The sequence below is a fragment of the Oreochromis aureus genome, linkage group 18 (assembly GCF_013358895.1).
Source record: "Oreochromis aureus strain Israel breed Guangdong linkage group 18, ZZ_aureus, whole genome shotgun sequence".
NCBI classification, from domain to species: domain Eukaryota; kingdom Metazoa; phylum Chordata; class Actinopteri; order Cichliformes; family Cichlidae; genus Oreochromis; species Oreochromis aureus.
The window spans coordinates 15,414,846-15,437,802 of NC_052959.1; the positions used below are offsets into that span (position 1 = coordinate 15,414,846).

The 22,957-nt window shown below is 39.9% G+C and overlaps 1 protein-coding gene across 1 annotated transcript; it reads right to left on the minus strand.

The window, feature by feature from the left end:
* Positions 1–418: 418 nt before the first annotated feature.
* Positions 419–6,525, minus strand: LOC116332849 (uncharacterized protein KIAA0040). The gene is made up of 2 exons (XM_031755921.2): positions 6,373–6,525; positions 419–3,312 (listed from the first exon to the last, which is right to left on the minus strand). The coding sequence occupies exon 2, from the start codon at positions 2,781–2,783 to the stop codon at positions 2,451–2,453; it is 333 nt and encodes a 110-aa protein (XP_031611781.2). The 5' UTR covers positions 2,784–3,312; positions 6,373–6,525; the 3' UTR covers positions 419–2,450.
* Positions 6,526–22,957: the final 16,432 nt, after the last annotated feature.

Genomic DNA, 22,957 nt, shown 5'->3' on the forward strand with positions numbered 1-22,957 from the left:
GTGTGACTCATATTCTGGTATTTAAGGGGATATCCTTGGATTAACCTTTAATATCCTTTCAGTTTAAAGTACTAGGAGAGTTTAGCAAATGACAGAAAGCAGGAAGTAACTACTCAACTGTTTACCAAATTGCATAAAAAACACCTTGTGCCTCTAAAAGTCTCTTCTGGTCGATGAGAATAGGTTACCACATAAAAAACCAAGCAACCTGTGAATTCCTGTTTCACAATTACTGATCACTACTTTAGTAATTACTGTCTTACCTTTGCACAGAGCCAGACAAGCTGTTTTCTCTTTGTCTTTGTAATAAGAAAAGGTAACCCGCTGCCCACAGCAGGTGTATATTTAGCATGCAGACATGAAGCTGAATCACGTAACTCTCACAGAGAAGTAAAAGTAGTAAGAATAACTCTGAAAATGTCAAACTATTCCTTTAATTTTTTCAGTCTTTCACATCATTATACATTTTTATTTATGTTGTAAAAAGCCTGCCACAGTCAGCATTTAATAACCAGTAAAACCTGTCAATTTTACTTTGACAAACGCAAACCACAATGACGTGCTCAGCAAAAAAACCCCGAACATGGCAGTGTGTTTTCTTGTTAAATGTCTCACTCTTGCAATTATTAGTCATCATACGTTGCCTGTGTTTTGCAAGGCAAGCTTTCAAATTAAGCTCAACATGTACAGTTTCTCTCTGCGAACATAAAGCAGAAGAGACAAACCCAAATTTCCACATGGGGATGTATCTGTCTGAGCAGTAATGAAATGAGTGGGGCCGGTTTTCCCAGCAGCACTTGAGCAAGAAGATCAACTTAGTACCAAAATAAGCTAATGCATAAAGATGATGATACTGCTGAGACGACTCTGCTTAATTGGGCCTTGAGATGTCGTACACTTTCAAAACAAGGAGCCTTCAGGCACAATCCACTCGAAGCCCAAATCGTTTGATTATTTCAGTTTCTTTTTACTGGAATTTTTGAAAAGTATGTGAATTTAATTAAGCTAAAACAAAAAAATACTTTGAATACTGTTCAAACCCGTTTCTAAAAACGTTGTATACATGTGAATAGTGAGGACTTGATCAAATTAATCAGCATTATGTTTGTATCTCAACAGAATGGCAATAAAATACTGCTGGCAAATAATGTTTACCAGCAGTATCCATGTAAGCACTCATCAAACTTTTTAAAGAAATGCACGTAAAATGGATTTTGCAGTTATAAGGCACAATCACAAGTGTAGGGGAAGCTCTCAGCATGATGAAGTATACAAAGATGTATGCTTAGACAGTGATTTGTTTTAATTAAACACACTTTTGACAATCTAAAATTGTCCACATCTGTGCTAGGAAGTTAGCCAAAAGTGATTACAAACAAACTTAATGCCAGTATAACCTCTTAAGCCCCAACGCCCCCAGATATAGGGGCAAAAGGCAGGAGATCGCATTTGGGGTTAGGCATTGGGGCTTAAGTGTGTTGTTGGTCCTCCTTCCAAATTTTCTGTGTGATGACTTCAAAACAGAATAAAAGTGCATATGGATCTGCTCTAAACCAACTTACGCCACCTCTTTCAGTCGTATTCATACGTTTTAGAGGAATAGATGTTCAAAATTTCCATAAATACATGGCTATTCATTATTGCTAACACCTCCATTGGTATGAGTATCTAGTTTCTAGTTTCCAGTGTTGTTTGTTTGTCCTTTGGGGGGGTTCTCACTTTATCTTTTACAAATGGTCTTTTTTAATGCTTGCTTGGCCCTGAATAGTGTAATAGTGTAAAGAGAAACACAAAAAAACCCGATGAAAGTGAAGTTCCACTCCTGTGACAATGCTGTAACATCTTCAAGAAATGGGGGAAAAAATGTTGGAATGAAGAAAGTTCTGTAGGCAGTGAGTTCAGCTTTTTAGATGACAGTGCCTTTTGATTTAGAAATTGAGAGTCAATCACAGTCTGCATTGCAGCCTGAATGTGAGTAATACAGCTTTCTGAGCACTGGGCAGACCCTAAATTGGCTCTCTCTCCCAAATACACACGCACTGAATTTCACATGGGAGCTCTAAGAACAAAGTGCTCTCAATAACACTGTGCTTCTCTTACACACACACACACACACACACACACACACACACACACACACTTGCAGTTATATATGTGCTTCTGTCTTCATATTTCTTCCTTTATGTACCAAACACTAAAAAAAATGCTCATAAAAATGCTGTAAACATTGTCATAAAACCACCGCACGACATCTTATGAATGCAAAGTGACAACAATATATACACTGTTTACATATTTCAAACACATCTGTGCCCACTACTAGGTGAAGTTCATCCTTTTTGTTTGAATATCCACGGAGTCCAAGAGCATCCACGGTTTATGCTTTTCGGGATGCTCCATCAGCTCCTTTCCATAAACTCGTCAGCAATCTCAGGTCAAAAAAGGGATATTTACTCCATGGCCAGAGCGACCCGGTCGGGCGTCATCGGCCCGGGCTTGACCGAGATCCACAAGTCTTCGGTATTGGCAGAATTATATTTCTTCTTTGTTTCTGACCTTGAAGACGACACGGCGTCGCCGCAGCAGCAACAACAGCAGCTGTTGGCATGACGACAGCAACAGCAGTGGCAGCACACCACCACTGTTGTGAGGAGGACGAGCAGGGGAAGCGTCAGGAGGACCACCAGGCAGACTGTGTTATAGGCCCCCTGGTTGTGTTTTTCTGAAGCAAAGTGCCACAGTTGGTTGAAAAAATCCTGAATGCTGTCAGTTTTCCCATCCATGGCTTAGGATACCGGCGTGTAAGCCCTTTAAATGAGACTATCTCACTGTTGGAAAAGTTTTGCTAAATCCTTTAGAGAGTTGAAATAGTTGTGAGACAGCAAATGTGCATGTTAGGATGCTGGGGTACTAAAATGATAAAAATACAATGTCCCTCTGAGCCCTTTGGGTGGTTGGATTAAGGTTAAAAAACTGCCCAAAATGAAATAGTTTCCCTGAGACTCTCGTCTATCCAACGAAGGCTGTACTCTCTGTGTTAAATGGAAACACCAGAAGCAAACGTCACAGATGCTTTCTGCTTTAAAGTGTTCCTTTGGAGAAGGCCAAGGCCCATTTAAACAAATCCACACAACCAAGAGGTCACTTGGTTAGAGGAGGCTTTCAATATGAGGATTCTGATCTCGAGGAAAGCGGAAGTTTCTTTATCCAGGTCGACATTCCAGTAATTGTTTTCTCGAGTTTCCTCTTGTCCTCCTCCCCTTTAACTTTCAGTCTGACAAGCTGTAGAGAAGTTGCTTAATGTGGATGTAGCTGCAAAAAAAAAAAAAGAAGGTTAACATGAACAGAAAATTTGGGTCCAGGCAGACAACTGGTCTCCCTCACTCTTTCCCTGCCTCCCAATCTATCTTTCTGCCTCTGTCTTTAACATCTCTACTCCTGCACCCCACCCCCCCATCTTGTCAATGTCAGCTTCGGATTTTTTTCAGCTTTCCCTTCATTAATATTGCAGAGGGGCATTCATGATTCAGGGCAGCTCTCTCTCTCTAAGAGTCCCACTGAGGAACACAGCGGAGAAGAGAGAGAGAGAGTAAGAAGGAGTGGAAGAAATGGAGGGAGATTGTGTCTGAGGGAAGGCGAGACCGAGACAGAGGTAACCAATCTTCCTAAGAATCCCGCTGAGATGGAGAACGTGACAGTGTCAGAAAAAAAAGAAGCGAAGTGGGAGAGAGGTAGGCCAGAGAAAGATCTGCTATAGGAGGCTCATGAATATACAGGTCTCATGGATCCCAAAGCAAGAGATGGATGGAATGTGGCCTAAGTATTCCTAAATGTCTGAATTTAGCAATTTTATGCTGGCCTCAAATAAAACCACCCCATAACAGCTCTCCCAAATAGGAATCCTTGATGTAAGGAACTTCAATTGTCAGTCCTACATGGAAATAAAAGTCATATTGTTCCTTACTCTGAGACTAAAAAGCTATTTGATTAAGCCTGAAGCCTTGAGGCAACATTTTTATTTAAATGCTGTTAAACAACTATAGTTTTTCAAACACCATTTGACTCAAGTACGCTCCTCAGAGTCTCTGTAGCTTTCGGCTACAGGGCTTCTTTGTATTCTGTTCGCAGGAAGGAAAGAGATTTTCATCTCACATTCGGTTGCTTCGTATGCAGAGAAAGAGAGATGAAGATGCACCTGCAAGTGGAGAGCAAATAGGCACGGCTTCCACCGTGCGTTGTGCCTCATGTGTGAAATTAGTTTACCCACAGACAGCCCGCTAACTTCCCTCCTGTTCATTTGCTCAACAGGAAGCTAAGCACTTAAAGCTAAGTAGCACCTGAAATGTTTAAGTGAGAGATCAGAAAGAGCAATCCCATTTCAGAAAATAGAAGTGATCCAAACCACCACATGAGAAACTGTGCTTGATTTCTTTTTGGGTTATTAGAGACTTTTCATGTTAGTTTGTGCAGTTTTGGGTGTTCATAAAAAAAAAAAAAGAGAAGCAAATGAGGTCACCGGCAAATTTAAGAAGAAAACTAATCTAGATTTTGCTAAAGTCGGAAAATTTGGGTCTACTAATGAAGTAAAATGCAAACAGCACAGACTGACAGTGAGTTTAATGCCACTCAGTGCTGCTCTGATGAGAAGAAAAACAAGGGCAGCGCGCGTCGTTATCTCGTTCTGCTGCGATGGTTTAATAACTCCACCAAATATTCTTCTCCATATAGCAGCAGCACATAAAAGCTGCGCACGGGAATGTGCCTTATTTCAAAAATGTGCACCACATTCGGAACAAAGGCTGCCTGCAGGCGACATGGAAAACCGTGCATATTCCTGAGAGCGATGGCGTCGCTGCTACATCTTTCCTGATTATTGGCTGCAGGTACATGTTGTTGTGATGAGCTTGGCTGAGCTGCAGCACCTCTGTGCACGCTCTGATCATCCCGCCATTATGAAAACTCTGCCACCGCGGCGAGCCAGAGCCGCTGAGCAATAAGTTTGTCGGAGAGGGACAGAGATCGGGAGTGAAGCACGGAGGTGTGATCTAGCCGGTAGAAAAGAAGTGACTCACAATGAATCAGTAGGAAAGTCATTAAATGGAATGGACAAGTCACTGAGTGCTATGATAATTATAGCCTCTGGCCAGGAACAAAGAGCCCACTTTGAGATGTGTTTATACACGGGTGAACTATAGTTGAAACACTAGCAGAAGAAATACAATGCTGCGTTATGATCTACGTGTCATTTCATCAATGTGCTAAGGGAATTAATCCAGTAAGAGAGGTAACAACAAACTGATTGCTGCTGTTGTTTCGTACTCAGCAGGCCGTTTCTGTGCAGTACTGTGAGATGACCCTGTTCACAATGTTGGCAACATCCATGTGAGCCGGTACTTGTTCCTAACTTAATGGCTATTTTAAAGATTGTAGCTATATTTTCACTAAAAATAAATAAAAATGAGTCTCACTCATGTCAACATTCTTTCAGAGACTCTCACCGGCTGTTTCACTTTCTCATGACTTTGTCTTCTTCTTGAGGCATTCATACACAGGAAAAAGCCATTTCTGGGCCACACAAAGCCAGGAAGGGGCTGAGAAAAAATGTTATGATTGCACACAGTTAGCCCCTGCTACTTTTTTAAGGAACACGCGTGACCTAAAACACAAAGTTGCGACAGAAGGCAAGGCAGGAATCTTTAATGACTTGCCCCGAGCACCGAGTCAGAGCAGTTCGCTCATCAGTCAGCATTAATTCAGAGCACTTGGACGTGTTTGTTTTGACCTGAGTCAAGAACCGGTAAACAGCTAAACCTCTAGATATGTTTTTTTCCTGCAGAAAATATGATCTGTGTTTGATCTCGAAGTGCAGCTGTTTTGCTGTCGTAGCAACAGGCCCGCTGATATGTTTCTCAGTAAACAAAAGCAAGTGCACAAGCCCATTACATGTCAGACGTGTCAGCTCAGTCCTAACTGGAATGAAATGAGCAAAGTGGAGGTCACACTGACAGTAAGAAAAGGGAGGGAGCAGCCAGATGAAGCTAATAAACATCATCAGTAAGTTAGTCAGCCCTTTAAAACTAAAGTGAGGGACAAAGTGAAAGTTCTTAGAAGCAGACGTTTGAGTGAGATGGTTTGTTTTAAGGGGACGAGATTACAGACACGTATTACAGACGCTTTTGGCTGAAATCTAACCCCAGCCAAAATTAGGCTTTTTTAAAAAATGTTTTAATGAAGATTGTCCGAAAAGCAGCAATTTTACCTGAGTTCTCCTTTAATCAAACAACAAGAAATATCACCACACTACCAACTTAAGCCACAGCTGTATCAAAGTATTCAGTGGCAGTTAAGATCTCGTTGAAAGCAGAACCTTACCCCGCAGGCACTTGTGAAGTAGCAGGTCAGGTCTCGCGTCTTGTCTAATCCAGTTAGCTGCTCAAACTTCTGTTGTTTCTGTTTTGGCATCTGGCTTCAGCTCTGTTCTGGTCCCCCTCACTCTGACATCGTCACTTTCTGTTCCTGTTTCCCTCTCTACCCTTGTTTCATCCTCCTCCTTTTCCTCCTCCTCCTCCTCCTCCTCCTCCTCCTCCTCTCTGTGTAAGTGTGTGTTTTGGTCACAACGTCACTGCACCCTGCCCACTTTGTGTAAGAATGGGCCCTCTGTCTGCGCTTACATGTTTCCTACACACTGTGCTCAAGAGTTGTGGTTGCTTTACTTTACCCTCACTAAATGACGTCAGGCAGAAAGACGGAAAGTTAGACAAATGAAGTTTAAAAGTCTGATATGAAGTCAGAGGAATGCTGTATTAAAAGCTGAATCCCTCCACAATGAGGCCTCTATGCGTGCACTCATCCGAAAACCTTGCGACTACAGCGGAAGTTGCACGCAAAGTTGAAACATTTTGCATAATAGCACTAAATGACTGCTTGAACAAACACCGCTCCACCCATCTGTGGGCCCCAAAACAGGAATAAAAAGGGGGAACAAAAACTGCGCAAACCTACGTTTGCGTGTGCTGTAAATACAACCAGGTGAGTGACAGAGGTATGAGCAAGACAAGAAAGATATGAAAAAAAGAGGTCATGTGAAGTGCACACACACACACACACACACACACACACACACACACACACACAGAAACCCACTTTTTATGCCTGTGGCGTTGTGGTCGATGCCCTTTCAGTTCAGTCAAGCAAAACAGGATTTTTATTCAAGTAAGAATCAAGAAAAAATAGGGTTCAGCTGACATTAAAGAAAACTCTGTTCACTATTCTCAACAGAGGGGTGTTTTATTAGAACACTTTGACACGCAATCTGTAGGTCCTGTGCATTCATATATTTTATGATGTGTGCTTAATATATACATGCACATATATATAAACACACATTATATGAGGAGAAATCAGTTCAAAGAGTGTCTAATGTGTGCAGGGCCTGGTCATAAGCACTGTGAATTTTATGGCTTCATTTTCTGCCCTTTTTTTTACTGAGCAGATAGAAAGGAACTTAACTTTTACCACCCTCTTAAGAAGCAGTAGTTGTGGAAGAAATCAAAAAGTTAAATATATAGATAGCTATATGCAAAAGATGTCTCTGTCCTTTACCTGAAACATGATGAGATCAGATGAGCCGCTGCTCTTTTATAGTTATCCACTGCTCATGGTGTATGTAGATGGGATGATTTTATCTGATAATCTGATTTTTTTTTAAAAATCATGCCTCCTGACAGGTTTCAGACTGCCTGAAGAAGGAAGTGGGCTCTTTTGTAGCTATGAGGCATGGTAACGTGAAAACTTCTGAGACAAGCCTCACCGTGTCTGCAGGTGTGTCTGAGCTATTTCAGACACATAGCAACCAGGCGTTCACACACACACACACACACACACACACACACACACACGCGCGCGCACATACACATACCAGCACAGAGGGTGCCGTCTGATTGCCAGGGCATGCAGTGCTACACAGTGAGACTATATCCCGGCTGCTGTTGAGGCAATACAGTGTCCAGTCACCTCGAGCAAGCGTTGATTAATGACCTGAGTGCAGCAGCACTTCTCTTGATGGAAATCCTTCTTTACAGTAGTTTGTATGAAAATGATTTCTCTGTGTATTCCATTTGCTGCTTTTGATTGCTGCTTCAAACACCTGCGCGCAGGAGCCGCCTTTTCTTTTGCTTAGATCTACTCTTTTGCACAGGCACACTTTTAAACCTGCAGGGTTGTATTAACCTAGATTTTATGTGTGCTGTTGGATCTGCTTCTCAACCTTGAGACGACACAAGAAACAATCTGAAAGGTGTCGGATGTAACAATTTGCCTTTTCAAGTAATGGAAAAAACAGCAGGTTTCAGTATCGGAACAAATGAGAGGCAGATACTGTAGAAATATGTTGTCAGGCATATTTTTTCATTTTATTTTATAAAGATATATATATAGGATTTATACACATTTCCTTGACAGACTGTGTTTTGTTCTTATAAAATTCAGTCTCTATTATCTCTTTCCTTCACTCCTTCATCCTGTAGACATCTTATGTTTAGCTTATACTGCAGTGACCCTCATATACGTCCCATTTCCTCTATGGAAATCTTACTCTCCATTTATACTACCTCGACCCTGTGCTATAAAGGGTGCAGCTCCCATCTGGTTTATAGAAACTGCGCACAGTGGAGCTCACCTCAGAGAAAAAGGTTCCAACAATATATCCCTTTATCCTACTCAGGTCTGTAGCTGAACAAATTGCAGGAAAGACCACTGAGCTCATGTCGGATCACTGGTCATACAATCATGATGGCAAAAAAAGTGACTTTGACATTACCAGCAGCATTAAGTAAAGCCTCACGGAATCAGTGGACTGTGCAAAAGGGCATTACGAATCACCACGACCTGCTGGTTCTGCCAGCACACACTGAAACATGAGTATGAACCCTATCCAGTGCACTGTGAGAGTTTCTGAATGGGAGTGCTAATGAAAACTGGCTAAAGGGTTGTTGTAGACGAATCTGACAAGTGTCCAGAAATAGCCTGCTAATAAATCCAGTGTCCCCGGAGGAAAACCTGAGCTATAATCCAGTCCTGTAAAATGTCTAAGGCCAACGCTGTGACAACGGGCAGAGAGCAAGACAGAGAAAGAAATGATTTTGTCTATATAAGGAATTGCCTCTTGCTCTCAGAGAAAGTCATCTTTCAATAGCGATTGGTGGGCATTATAAACTTTGGGCTTTTTTTTTTATGAGCGCACATAAATGCAAAAATCTAGCTATGATGTCAGCGTGCTATTTTAACATCTATTTATGTAATAATCTAAGCATAGTTCTCATGTGACACAAGCTCTACTTTGGGAATAAATATGTTAATTATATCTTTCTTGGAAGAAGAAATGTTCTGCCTGTTCTGCTGCATAAATAAATACAGAGTAATGCTGTCAGCTTGCAGTGAAGGAAGTGTTTTTCCAGAGCACTTAATTATAATCAGCGGGGACTTTCTAAGTTCCTCTTCCCTGGCCCAGGATTTCCAAATTCAGAAGAAAAAGCATGACACACTGTGGGAAAATAAAGTCACTCGTGTTAGACAACAGCTTACAAATACCTTCAGTGTGAATGACGAATACAAACTGCAGAAGAAGACAGTCGAAAGTCATTTGCAGATGCATGCCAGGCATTCTTTCCTATTTTTATGCAGAAATCTCAGGCACCCCTCATTTCTTTATGTTTTGCTTCCAAGGAGTCAGACTTTTTTGTATGTTTTTTAAAGTGGTCTGAAGCAATAGTTCTCCAGGCTTTCTGAAGGTCTTTCAAAGTTTTTCTCTCAACGTAAGTGGCTTTCAGTCTCATTCTTAGTCCAGCCATCATACCTGAATCATAGGAATGTTTTTTGACAAAAAATATCAGTCACTATCAGTCATGGATTGGCCTCCCAGAGACCAAACCCCAACATTACTGAAGCTATGTGCAATCATATAGACAGAAAATGGAACAAAGATTATTGAAGACCACCAAAAGAGTTATAAGAAACCTTAAGAGAGTTCAGAATAAGGGTGGTCATACTGAATATTGACTTTGATGCTTCTTAAAACTGCACTTTTTTCCCATTTTCTAAGCAAAATCCAAAGAATTAAGGCCGCTCAAGACATTACTGCACTGTTTGCAGTGCCCATTAAGGCTACATAACATTTACTGTCTTTATCTCTTCCAGACAGACTTAACTTCTTTTTGACAAGTAGAAAAGCTTGACGGACAGTCTTGAGACAAAAACAAGCTGTGTGGCAACAATATGGGGTCATAAGATAACAGAGAAACATAAATACACTTCCTTTCTTTTTTTAAATGCATACGCGCGTTTGGTTTGTCGGCTTTGTCTGTTTGCTTCAAAGGAAAGAACCTGTGTAGTGTTTCACAACTGTTTACTGCAAGTGAAAATGAAGCACATGTTTAATTTCTAACATGTAGTCAAAGTAACATTTTGCCACAGTAAACAAATCCAATCAGAAAATGTTGAACCTGCACTTTTATTTAAATTATTATTAAAACTCAAAAGCACTTAACTGTTCAACCTCAGTTTATATCAGTGCGATGGTAATTGAATATTTTTCTTGCATTAATCTCCCCCACCGGGTCAAATTTTCTCGTCTTGTAATCACCATTAATCAGCTATTCAGACTTAAATCTAAATCACTCAGAGGCCATTATGTAAGTAAGGCAAATATGCTGGTATGGTAAATATGACTTAACATCTTCTGTTGTTGTTGATGGCTAATCAGCATGTGCTTGTGTTTACCCAGCGTGGTATAAAACAAGACGATTTAGCCTTGAGGCAGTCTATGGAAAGTTCTCAGTAAAGTCCTTAACTTGGGTGATGATCACTTTGATTGTGCACGTGCTTCATTCTGAGTAACTGAAAGTTGGATGATGATCATATTTTGTTTTAGGGAGATTTTATTTCCAAGCATTCCTGGCATCCCGTGTTTGTTCCAAGTCTTTACTAAAAAAAAAAAATAAGTAAAGCTGACAGCCTTACTGAAATGCCATTACAGCATAATTACCATTTGCTACACTTTAATTTAAAGCGTGTATGCACTGAATTAAGGCTGAAATCTACTCTCACATAGCGAGAGGTGTAGCGGTCTCACGCCCTCATAAACGCACAGACAAAAACATGTTTTTCCACCGTTTTCCGCAAGAATCACTAAAAAAAGAATCTCTATCCAAAGTCTACTCAGTGTAGGATTGCTTTCCCTCTAGGTGATGTGATGAAGTACAGAACATACTCTCTACTGCGCTCGTCCCTCGGGTCACTGTAGCCCTGAGAGACACTTTTACATGTCTCAGCTCTCATATCTGAATGGCTCCCGAGGACTTCTGTGTAGTTCAAATGATGAAGGGGGCATTAAGGATCCCCGCTGGCACACTACAAAATCAAACTCCATTTCCTACTTGGCCTTAAATCATGGAAAGAAAATGGCAAAGCATGTCTTTGCAGGAAAGAAAGGCAAGGGGTGGGGGGGGAACTGACATACTCTGAGTACAAAAAGTAAACAAATACGAGCAGTAGCAAAATATGGGTTAATCAAGTGTGGCTCCCCATGTGGGTAATGCGGTTTTTGGTGTATGTGCACACACATGTTAGCGATTTATTAGCTGGTGCATCCATATGCTGGTGACACTGCTGTTGTAGCTGGATAAGGTGGAGCTAATCCATCCAGTTGGTCATAAACTATCTGTTATGGGTCACCAGCTGATATACACTAAATAATGAGATACTCTGTGAGCATTTTTTCTTCACTTTTTATCTTTTAATAGATTTAATAGGAAATGAGCCTTGGAGGAAACGGCTTTTTATAAAGCAGGTCACAAGCCAAATATTTTTAGCGAAACGCCTTTGGTCTTCAGTTTAGGCTATATATTTTAAATGTTAGACCTTAATCTTGCAAAAACAAGCAACAGGAAATGGAAAGTCTCACTGTCCTCCATGTAATGTTTGGATACCCACACCCCCACATCCAATGTATCTTGTTTAGCTGATTTCCAAAAGCCATAAAGTCAACTATGACAGATTTCTTTACAATTTTTTTTTTTTTTTACATAAAACACAGTAATATAGAAAGCAAAAGAACAGAAAACCCAACACAGAACTCTGGACACCTTACTGTAGTACTTAGTAATACACCCTCTGGCAAATATCACAGCTTGTAAAGGCTTTTTGTAGCATGTTAGAGTCTTTCACTTCTTGTTTGTTGGCTTTTTGACCATTTGTCCTTAAAAAAGGCTCCTCTGTGCAATCCTTGGGCGGTCTTTTATGCACTGCTATTCTAAGGTCGCTTCACAGACTTTTGATGATGTTTTGGTCTGAGCCACAGACTTTGAGGCCCTGGCAAAACCTTCAGCTGTCATAGCTGATCCTTGCATATTGAGCCTATTATCTGTGTCATATATATATATTTCTTTTCCTTGCTTTAATTTAGTTCTTTGTATTTCTAATCTTGTTATCTCAATCCTCTGTTCTCAGTAGTTACAGTGGCTTTCAGGCTGTTTTTAGTTACTTCCCTTTTGTGTTTCATTCCACTCTAAACTATGTGCCTCAACTTCAGTGTTCCTCTTTGTCAAGTTAATCTTGTTCTCCATTTACTCGCTTTAATTCATGTTTTATTTTGTTAGCAGTTTTAGCTTTTGTGTCTTGTCTAGTTTCACTTCCTATCCCTGCCTTCACTGTTTCCTTGATTGTCTTCAGCTGTGTTTAGTTTCCCACCTGTTTCCTCTTCCCTCATTACCTTTTGTATATATTGCCTCAGTCTCTCCATCATCAAATCCCTGGCTAAGTGCTTCAGAAGCCCCGGGATTTTCGGACTTGGATTTGTGCTTTGTGATACTCTGGGCTAAGAAGCATTAAAGCTTCCTTAAAGTCACCTGGGTCCACGCAGAGGTTCATAATGCCAGCCAACCTGTTTTTCTTGGTCATTATTTTGTTACAGACACCATTCTCTTTTTATCCACAGCCCCCTTTTTTTTTCTAGCTGCCGTAATACTTGTTAGAGAACTTTCAGGGATTGAACCCATTATTTCCTCTCCAACTTCACTTGAGAATGGCTGCAGCACAAGCCCAAACCATGATCGATCACCCCGTGCTTATGGCGTGCTTGACAATTCATCTTCACTCATTCTCTTATTCACAGTAATGGGCTTTCACACCTTACTGCAGCTATGTGAAAGTTGGGCTCTGATATGCAATCAGCACCACAAACTGGTATAACACTTATCTTAAGTATAGGGTATGTTTACTTTGGTGCTCTGCCTGGGTCAAAGTCAGCTCATTAAGACTGCATAAGAACTAAGCGGGAACAAAAAAAAGTCACACTGTAAATTATTGCAGTGCCCTGCTTCTAAAACTCCAAAATGGTAGTTTAAAAACAAAAAGTCAAGCTTTAATATCAACAATTGGAGTGACCATGCTTTACATGAATTTGCATGCAGTTATGTTTTCTCTGCAGATAAATACTACTCTACAAGCCTTTCCAAAAATTCCATCTGTCTGTGGGGGTATGATAAAGGCTTACACAAGCTCATCTGATATGGCTGTCAGGGCTACGCTGAAAAGGACTGGAGACCACTGATTTAAATTATATATCAAATACAACAACCTCATAGGAAAGGAGGGGAGGCAGGGGGAGGATGGTAACAGTCCTTAATGGGATGAATAGAATCAAAACTAGAACAAAGAAAGTGTGTGTCTTATCCTTAAAGAATTGTTTTTTTAATCATTTTCTCTTGGTTTACTCTTTTCTTAAATCTTCTCCGGGAGCTCAGCTGTCAGTTCTAATGTTTTACCCGGAATAACCGCACCATAAGAATCACGTCAACTCATATCTACTTTTGCAGGTCAGCCATGTCCAGAGGGATGATGGTTAAAGTTTAGCTTAGCAGCTGCAGACAGTAAATGATTTGGACTAAATTTTAAAGATGAAAAAGTGCCGGTCATACCTAGTCAATCACTACAGGAAAAAAATAGTCTTATGAAAAAGTACTCAGGCGTCAAACCTTCAATTAATGCATTCATTAATTAGCTGCAAGTGTCCAAGTGTAGTGAAAGCCCTAATGAGGGTCAGACAGTCTTCTTGAATAATAGGAGTTTTTCCCATTTTCATTTTTTTTTATCTTCCAATTTAAAAATAAAACTGGAGCATCACACACAAAAGCTAACGGAAAAAAGCATGAGACTGTGACCAGCACAGCCAGATCTTACCTCACATTCAACTTGCTGAGGCTGCACAGACCAGTCTTCATGCCTTCCACTGCACTTGTGATGTATGTGAGGCCCTGCTCATGCTCCCCCATCCCAACTCATGGAGCGCCAATAAAAGCATGATGAAAATCAAGCTGTTCACCAGCCGCATGCCCAATTAAGCCCCAGTGTTTACAACGCTATCACAGAGAGAGTCTAACTGGGAAAGCTGGATTGCACCTCCTTCTTATTCAGATGCCTGCCAGGGCCTGTTAGCTGTATGAGTTCAGTGAGATGTAAAGAGACTCCAGGAGCGCACGGGAGACTCGGGATGCCTCACAACGCCGCTTTTCATCAGCTTCAAGCCATCTGCATTCAATCCTGTGGAGAGATGTGGAGACATTACTGGATGGATGGGACGAGGAGAAGATGAGTGAGGGCAGAAACGGAGTGAGGAGGGAGGAAGAAGAGGATGGCTCACACGAAGAAATGCATGTCTGCTGTTCCTTTCACCAAACGCTGAAGTCATGTAGCTGCATTTTTTGTTTTGTATGAAATTTGTGGCTTGTTTTTTAAACTTAACCTTTTCAGTAAAAGGAAAACGTGAACTTCTATGTCTCAAAGTAAATTTTCTATGTAGTAACTGATTGTGTCTTTTCATTATTATTTCTTTTTTCAGAAAGCAATATCATATCATATATCTTTGGTTCTGAATTGCCTGATTAGAGCTTAATTAGTTTTCCATGTGAAAACATTGCTTTGTAAACTCACAAAAAGTCTTCATAAGACTTCACAACAAAGCCCTCTGGCACTTTTGTAGAGTGGACTCTGTCGATTTTTCATAAGCTGGACTTAGCAGGAATGCACCCAAACATCCACAAAGCAGAGAAAGAAGACAACGGGATTTAGCTGAGTTAGTGAGCTGACATACTGGAGTCAACAAATCATCTTATGGCTGGAACTGTGTCAGGGCAAAGACATCCTAGTGTAGCAGTTTGAGCCTGCTGGGCTTTAAAGAGGCTTCATCAGTTGTGCTCTGTAACTAACAAGCACTATATGTCCAGTGCAATGGCTAGTGAAATAATAATTTAATTAAAAAGCACAGTGTTGCTGCTCCACATAAGGGTATGATGTTTACCTGACTTCATTAATGTTTAAATTCTGTGTTTAGTTTTGAATAATCTCCAGGCTGGTGCACTGTAGCCCCTCTGTCTGTATGATTGGTAATTCTTTTTATCCGGACTGGCACACGACTGAACCGAAGTTTAGTCACAACCTCATTTCTAATAAAACTGTTACAACTTCCTCCGAGTTTATCCCTTATTTTCACACAATGAGCCCTAAGAAGTCATGCTGTTCCACCTGGGAGTTCTAGATAATAAACATGCTGCTATTTCTGTTTAGATATATAAATGTAATAAAGTTATTTTAAACACCAGTGGCCCTGGGGTGGAAATAAATGATTTAAAATAATTGGGTTTGCAAAATAATGTAACAATACTTGCAATGCACAAATGCCGATGGCATTTTAGTTCTAAACTGAGTTGTAGTAGCTTTTTTTTCCATCATACTTTGCATACAGAAAGCCTCATATTTTTTTCCCCACTGTTGTTGTCACAGTGCAGTAGAGCATCTTATTCCACACATTTGTGCTTTTTTGGTATTTAATTTAATGTAAAAACAAACTTTCTCAATACTTTTTCATGAGAGCATTTACAGTTAACAAAGCAAACAAACAAACAAAAGACAATGTCTTGATTAGGCATGACCAATGGTTCATTAGTTATGATCACAGATAGTATAAAACGTGGACGTGGTTTCTGACAAAGTGCCTCAAACCTGCATTCTACTCAAGGCCACCAGCTGGCGATAGTTGCAGTTACAAAAAAACTTCCAGGATTATAGAACTCTGTGGGAAAACATCCCTCTGACTTGACATCTATAAACACTTTTCTCATAATTTTATGGTCCTAGTTACTAATTTTGGGGTCATGTTGTATAAAAAAATCAAGTTTGTTTTGTAAATCTTGGTCATACCATGTTTCAAAATGAAGGATTATCTGTGGTATGAAACTTCTGGCTCATTGGCTAATGACCTGTCAGTCAGCTCGTTAGGCAATGATTATGTGTTTTAGCAGTCAGACCTGCCCCCCTTTATCATACCTTGGTTTTTGCAGCCAAAATGTTGACAGCAGGCTTCAAAACGGGACTTCATAAGCCAGTGGGTGATGTCATAGTAGATACATTATCCACTGTATCTAAGGAAACTGTCTAAAATTAAGATTAATATTATATTTTGTATGACAATTTCCAAGATACACAGTATCCATATGAAATACAGAGTACAAAATCATAACACATAAATGGCAGTATGCAAATGAAGCAGATTAAAATAGAGCTTTTTTTAAGTGCAAGAGTTACAGTGACAACAGACATTAAACATGAATGGTTTTTAAAGCCTTTTCAAAGAAAAAAAGAGTTCCGTTTCCTTCATGAAAATAGGGAAGTGTGAGTCTATAGCTAAGATTAGCACAGACATGCACAGAAAGCATTTGGGGAAGATTGGAGGGAAATGAGTAGTACTGAACCTGATACTTGGGTTTTAGTCAGTACAGTAATGCATAGCAGTACACTACAAAAAGCCTTTTTATAATATCTCTGCCTGAAGGTGCCATTTTGGCTGCTGCTATGTTACGTTTTGGGGTAAGACGTACTCTTTGATCAGCTAAATTAGTGGAACCTAGTGGAAAGTTTAGCTGTAGCTACATCCATAAATTGTATAACCTTTCAAAGGCACAGATCTCATAATTACTGCAGTAACAGCAAAATAAATCACTAACATTTCACTCAGGCTACACAAAAAGCCATTTTATTGGTTAAATAATTCCATTAAAATGCTCCAAAAACCACCAAGACCGCAAACATGGTCAAGAGGTCCTGTTAAGATAAACTCCAATTACCCCATAAAGATGAAAGACCATTGTGTTTTGTCTCCTGTTTCAGCAATTCTGTCAATCACAGCAGCCATGCACCCTACTTTAAGCCTCACCAGTACTCTATCCAAATAAATTAGCTATTTAAAAATAAAATGTACCAACTGTACGGTTTCAGTGAAAGGGGATACTTTCCAGAAAACAAAACTATTTATGAACCATATTGTAAATGTTTGTTTCAGCTAATAAGTTGGTCTCTATTTCTCTTCTTCTTTCTTCTGTTTAGCTTTTTTATTTTCATTCACTGCAACTGAGAAATAATATTTACCTCTTTAGCATTTATGGAGCCTCACTTCTTAAAAGGGATAGAAAGGTGATTTAGAAGTTAAGTTAAAAGGGACAAGATAGGAGAGAGCAGAGGGAGAGCAAAGGCACAGATCTGGCTTCCCACACTGCAGTAACAGCAAATCGGGCTCACGCCATTTCCCACTGCCTCCAGAAAAGGAAGAAGAGCAGAATATTTCTTTTAAGCGATTTATGGTTAAATAGCAGAGATCAGTGGTGTTATATATTGTAAATATGTTTATTTTTACGTGTCTAATTAGTCTTCTATGCTCAGTTTTGGGTTGTTTAGGCTTTTTGTTCTTGTTTTGGTACATATGTTTTACAGTATACAGACCAAACCAATATTTAATTACATTTTTTGTATTTTTTACATTTAAGGTCAGTTTTTAAAGGTTTTGTAAATTTAAAAAAAAAAAAAAAAACTTCCCTGGTGCTTCCAGTTAAAAGAGAGTTTTTCCTTCCCACCATCACAAAGTGCTTGCTCCTCAGCGGTCACTTGATTGTTGAGGTTTTCTCCACAAAATTGCACAATATGGTAATATCTTTAATATGGAAGTGTTTAGTGACCTTGGATTGAGTCATTGATGCCCTCTTGGAGTAGTTTTGAGTGGACAACGACTGGAAAAGTTCACCACTGTTCCAAGTTTGCTCCATTTGTGGATAATGGCTCTCATTGTTGTTCACTGAAGTCCCAAATCCTTAGAAATGCTTTTGCAACCTTTTCCAGACTTGTAGATGCCAATGACTTTGTTTCGCTGCTGGATTCTTTTGAGACATTTTAGCCTTCCTCTCTTTGCCAGACAAGTTCAACACAAATCATTTCTTGGTTCAATAGGCTTAGTAGTACTCAGGCCTGGGGGTGAACTGAACTCAGCTTTCCAAAACTAAAACTGGTTAATCATTTGTTTTCAATCATTCATCAAACAAATCAGTTTGTTTGATAAACTGGAACATTTAAATGCGGCAAATATACAAAAAATGGCAAATACTTTTTCACAACACTGTAGCTTTGTGAAAAGGACCTTGTGTTAAGATATCAGATGTAAACATCATTCTCAATAAAAGCTTAGACATAGAGAAGACTCTTGAAGTGTTGGGACAAATCAGGATTTTTTGTGTGACTCCCAAATCTGTGTCCATAAACCAGTGTAGCATGTGATGCTTAGTAGTTCTGCACCAGTCCAACATAATAACTGTATCCCCCAGCTTAATCTTGCAAAATGAATGAGTAAGCTAATAAACACTAAGTTGCTTCATATCTCCACTACAATGTTTTCTGTTAAAGCACACAATCAAGATTAGACATACTTCTCGTAATTGGTTTTGACGTCAGAACAGATCTAATCTAGCCTGGAAATTTTATTTCATCATTTTTGCAGCCTCGGCAGGTTCAGCTCAAAGTGTCATGTGCGCTGTTGTTTGACAATGTCAAATATTGGATTATAAATATACACAAAGTGCAGATATATACTATACTTTTGTGAGATATAGCCTTTGCTGCCTTGGTAACAAACTCTCATATTTTTAAATATTATAATAAACAACAAAAGAGTTGAAAGAAGAAAGAAAATGTCCCCACCTGCTGGTCCAAGCAATGCTGTTTCCAAACTGGTCCGCCCTTTTTCAAATGTATTTGCCATGAAAAAGATCCAGAGTTAATCCTCTGTAATTTCTAAATAATGTGGATTATAATTTGTATACAACTATTCTTGAATGCCTGCTTTTATTTCATAACTCATTTGAATACCTTAAAAAAAGGGCCAGTGTCCAATTATATGGACTGAGCTAAATATGTTTATTTTGCAGTTGACATAATTAGTCTTCTATCTCAGCTTTGGTTTAGTGGAAGTTGGCAGGTGTTTGTGAGTGGCTACAAGCATGAAGTAGCCTGTGTGACTTTGGCTGGAGAACAGCATTTTAGCCAGCAGTGAGAGGGTGACATGCTGGTTGGATATAAGGGGATCCCAATGAGAGAAACGATGCAGAGCAGTGAGCGGGGCACACTGGCTTAATCCTCAATCAGTGTGGAAGAGCTGAGCAAAGCAATAGGCACATGTGAGTGGAGGAACTAAACCTGAGGCACAGGAAACAAGAGGTTACTGGGAATTCAAAAACAAGAGTCACCCATGAGATTTAGATTTGGGTTGCCCACAGGCTACACTACCATGCTGTTGACGATTTAATGGAAAATGAGTATAAATACTGCTGGAGGTGAAGACTGGACAAATCAAATGTCCAAGTCCATTAACTGAAGAGATGGAGGAACTCATAAAAAAAAGTGGCTGATCTTACCACGAAATAACTCCATGCCACTGACGTCCAAGCAATCTTGAAGAAATGGTGATACCTGGTGAGCTTTTGAGACATTTTAGCCTTTATCTCTTTGTTGATAAGTTCAACATAAAGCATTTCTTGCTCCAGTCCAGGCTTAGTAGTACTCAACATGGGGTGAACTGGCACTCAACTTGTAAAACTAAACACAGTTACCCATTTGAACGCAATCATTCATCAAACAAATCCCACTTTGAAATGATAAACTGGTTTGAATTAGTTAAAGGATACGTTTTAAATCTCCTTGTTGCAAATTATACAGAAAATGTCACCCGAATGCTTTTCAGTTCCAACACTGTAGCCCTGTGAAAAGGACCTTGTGTTAATGATCCAGTTGTGCATGTGACATGTTTTGTTTTGGTAAAGACTGAACAGATTAGAGAAGACTCACTGACCTGTATTCCACAAATCAGGATTTTGTGTGTGACTCCCATTTGTGTTGACTCCATATATTCCAGTGCAGCATGCTCATGCTTACCAAAGTTGTTTATTGCTGACCAAACACTTGAATGGATTATTATTGGATAATTAGAACATGCTGCAATCAAACAATGAATCTTAAAACTGCTGAACTGAAGGTTTGTTGCTTGTATATCTCCATTATAATGTTTTGATAAAAAACACAATCATGGGTATAGTTGTGGTTGCACATATTTTTTTCTGCAGGCTCATGGTTGTTTGATTTCAGATCAGATGCTAATCATTGCTGGAAATTTTTAAATCATCATTTTAACAAAATGGTCTTTATAAAGTCTACATTTACAGCTAAGGATATGATGCTAAGTTCCCCTACCTTTAGGAGACATACATTAGGTGCTGCATCCAAGTTAAATTGGCAGAAAAACCGTTTAGAGTCCTCCGCCATTGTTCTGCCATATTGGCCTAATCATGCAGTTATTTGAGAAATTTTTTAAACAGACTCCATGCAATCTCGTGAATAAGTCCACCTCATGATTCAACAGCCTGTAGAACCACCTTTAGCAGAAATACCTTGAACTAATCCTTTTCACTGTGACTTTCTCAGTCTCTCATTATCATTGTTGAGGAATTTCGGCCCACTCTTCTTGGTAGTGTTGCTTCATTTCATTGAGTATTACAGACATTCATCCTCTGTAATTTCTAAATACCACAGCATTTCAATTTGATACAACTATTCTTTGAATGCCTGCTTTTGAATGTTTTGATTCTTTTCTATTGAGCCATTCTGTTGTCGTTTTGCTGCTGTGGCTGCGATCATTGTCCTGTTGCAAAACTCAATTTTTGCAAAACTTTATTTGTTGGACTGAGATCTCTCACATGGTCCAGTGGACTTTGGCAGGTGATGGTTGACTCAGTGGCTACAAGCATGAAGCAGTCTTGTGACTTTGGCTGGAGCCCGACAGATCACCCCTCCACCATCGTACTTGACAGTTGGTATGATATGTTTGTGTTGATATGCTGTGTTTGGTTTTTGCATATGTGATGCTGTACATTATGTCCAAACATCTCAACTTTGGTCTTGTCTCTCCAAAGTACAAAATCCCAGAAGTCTTTAAATTTGTTGAAATGCAACTTTACAAACCTATGTGAGTGCTACCATAAACCTGAGGCACAGAAACAAGAGCTGTTACTGGCAACTTTTTGAAAAAGCCACACTTGTTCAGTCTTGTTCTAATTATACTGTCATGAACTTTAACATCTAACATGCTAACTGAAGCCTAGAGTAGAGTCTGACATGTAGATCTGTTTTTTTCCATTTTCTCTCAGCATTGCACAGTCTGACCTTGGGGCAACTTTGCTGGGCTCCACACCAGCTGAAGTTCCGCTTTCATAGAGATGTTGACACTCACTAAAAGGGATGGGTGATCTTACCACGTTTTATCCGATCCATGCCAAACCGGTACTTCCAAACAGTGCTTGAAGAAATGGTGAAACCGGTGCTTAAAGAATGGGGAGAACACAAAATTGGTCCAAAACTCTCATGTTCAGCTTTTTTGTCTCAAGATAACAATGTTAGCCAGTCTGCAGCTATTGGGCATATATGGTATCACTCTTGGCTGGAAGCAGTGCTTAAACAATGGAAGAACACAAACTTTGTCCAAAAACCTCTCATGTTTAACTGTTTTCCACTTTTCTTTGGGCTACCTTTTTGGCCAGGGTGAAGGAGAGCCTCTGCCATCAAACAAGAAGACAGCTGTTGTAAGGATACGTCTGTTTGCTAGTTCACCTTACATGCATTAATGTAATAATGTGTTAGCCTACTCAACGAAAATTACACCCGATTAACATGAAGCTACTATCAGAGGAGAACGGCTGCTGCTGCCATCATCATCCGTTCAATTCTGCTACGCTGACAGGGCTAGGGGCCAGGACTCTCTATTGTGGGGATGTTGCATGTTCCGATAACAGGCACCACACCCGCAGTAGATGTGCAGTGTGAGGTCTCGTCTCAAGCTGAAACCTTTATTTCACTTTAAAAACCGCTAAAGTCCGCCAGGTGTTTCATCATTTATTTGTGCTTGACTCTAACATATCACAAACTCAGCTTAAAGCACTTGTTGCAGGCTGCTGAGTTTGTTTAGTGATGACCAAACACTAGAATGGATTAATACTCGAGAATCACTTTACTGACTCGTGAATCATGATCAAACAATGAATCTGACTCACTGACTCATCCCTGTTGCTGTTAGCAAACTAATTTCATTAGCTGTGCATATATAACTTATAATTCAAATTGTGAAGAATACACAACATCCAGTATCTTAACACAAAACATTTCTGCTCTGAACTGGAAGAAAAAACCCTGATTTAAGCTCATCAAGACAATAGCTCATTCACAGTAGCATCGCTTGCTAACATGCCCGGTTTGAGCTACTCACCCCTCCTTTCCTAAAGCTGAATTTAGAGCTAGCTAATCATATGATGCTAACCCCCCCTCCTGTGGAGACATCATTAGCTGCTGCATCCAAGACTTAACCCCTCCCTCCTGTGAAAAATCGCTTAGAGTCCTCCGCCATTGTTCTGCCATATTGGCCTAATCTGAATCATGCAGTTATTTGAGAAATTTTTAATCACAGACTAGCATGCACTCATGACTCGCTAACCCCACCCTGTGCTGATTCAACAGCCTGTAGAATCACCTTGACTAGCAGAAA

What these genes read in the sequence shown, in the direction of transcription:
- LOC116332849 (XM_031755921.2), bottom strand. Translation starts at nt 2,783, where the DNA reads ATGGATGGGAAAACTGACAGCATTCAGGATTTTTTCAACCAACTGTGG.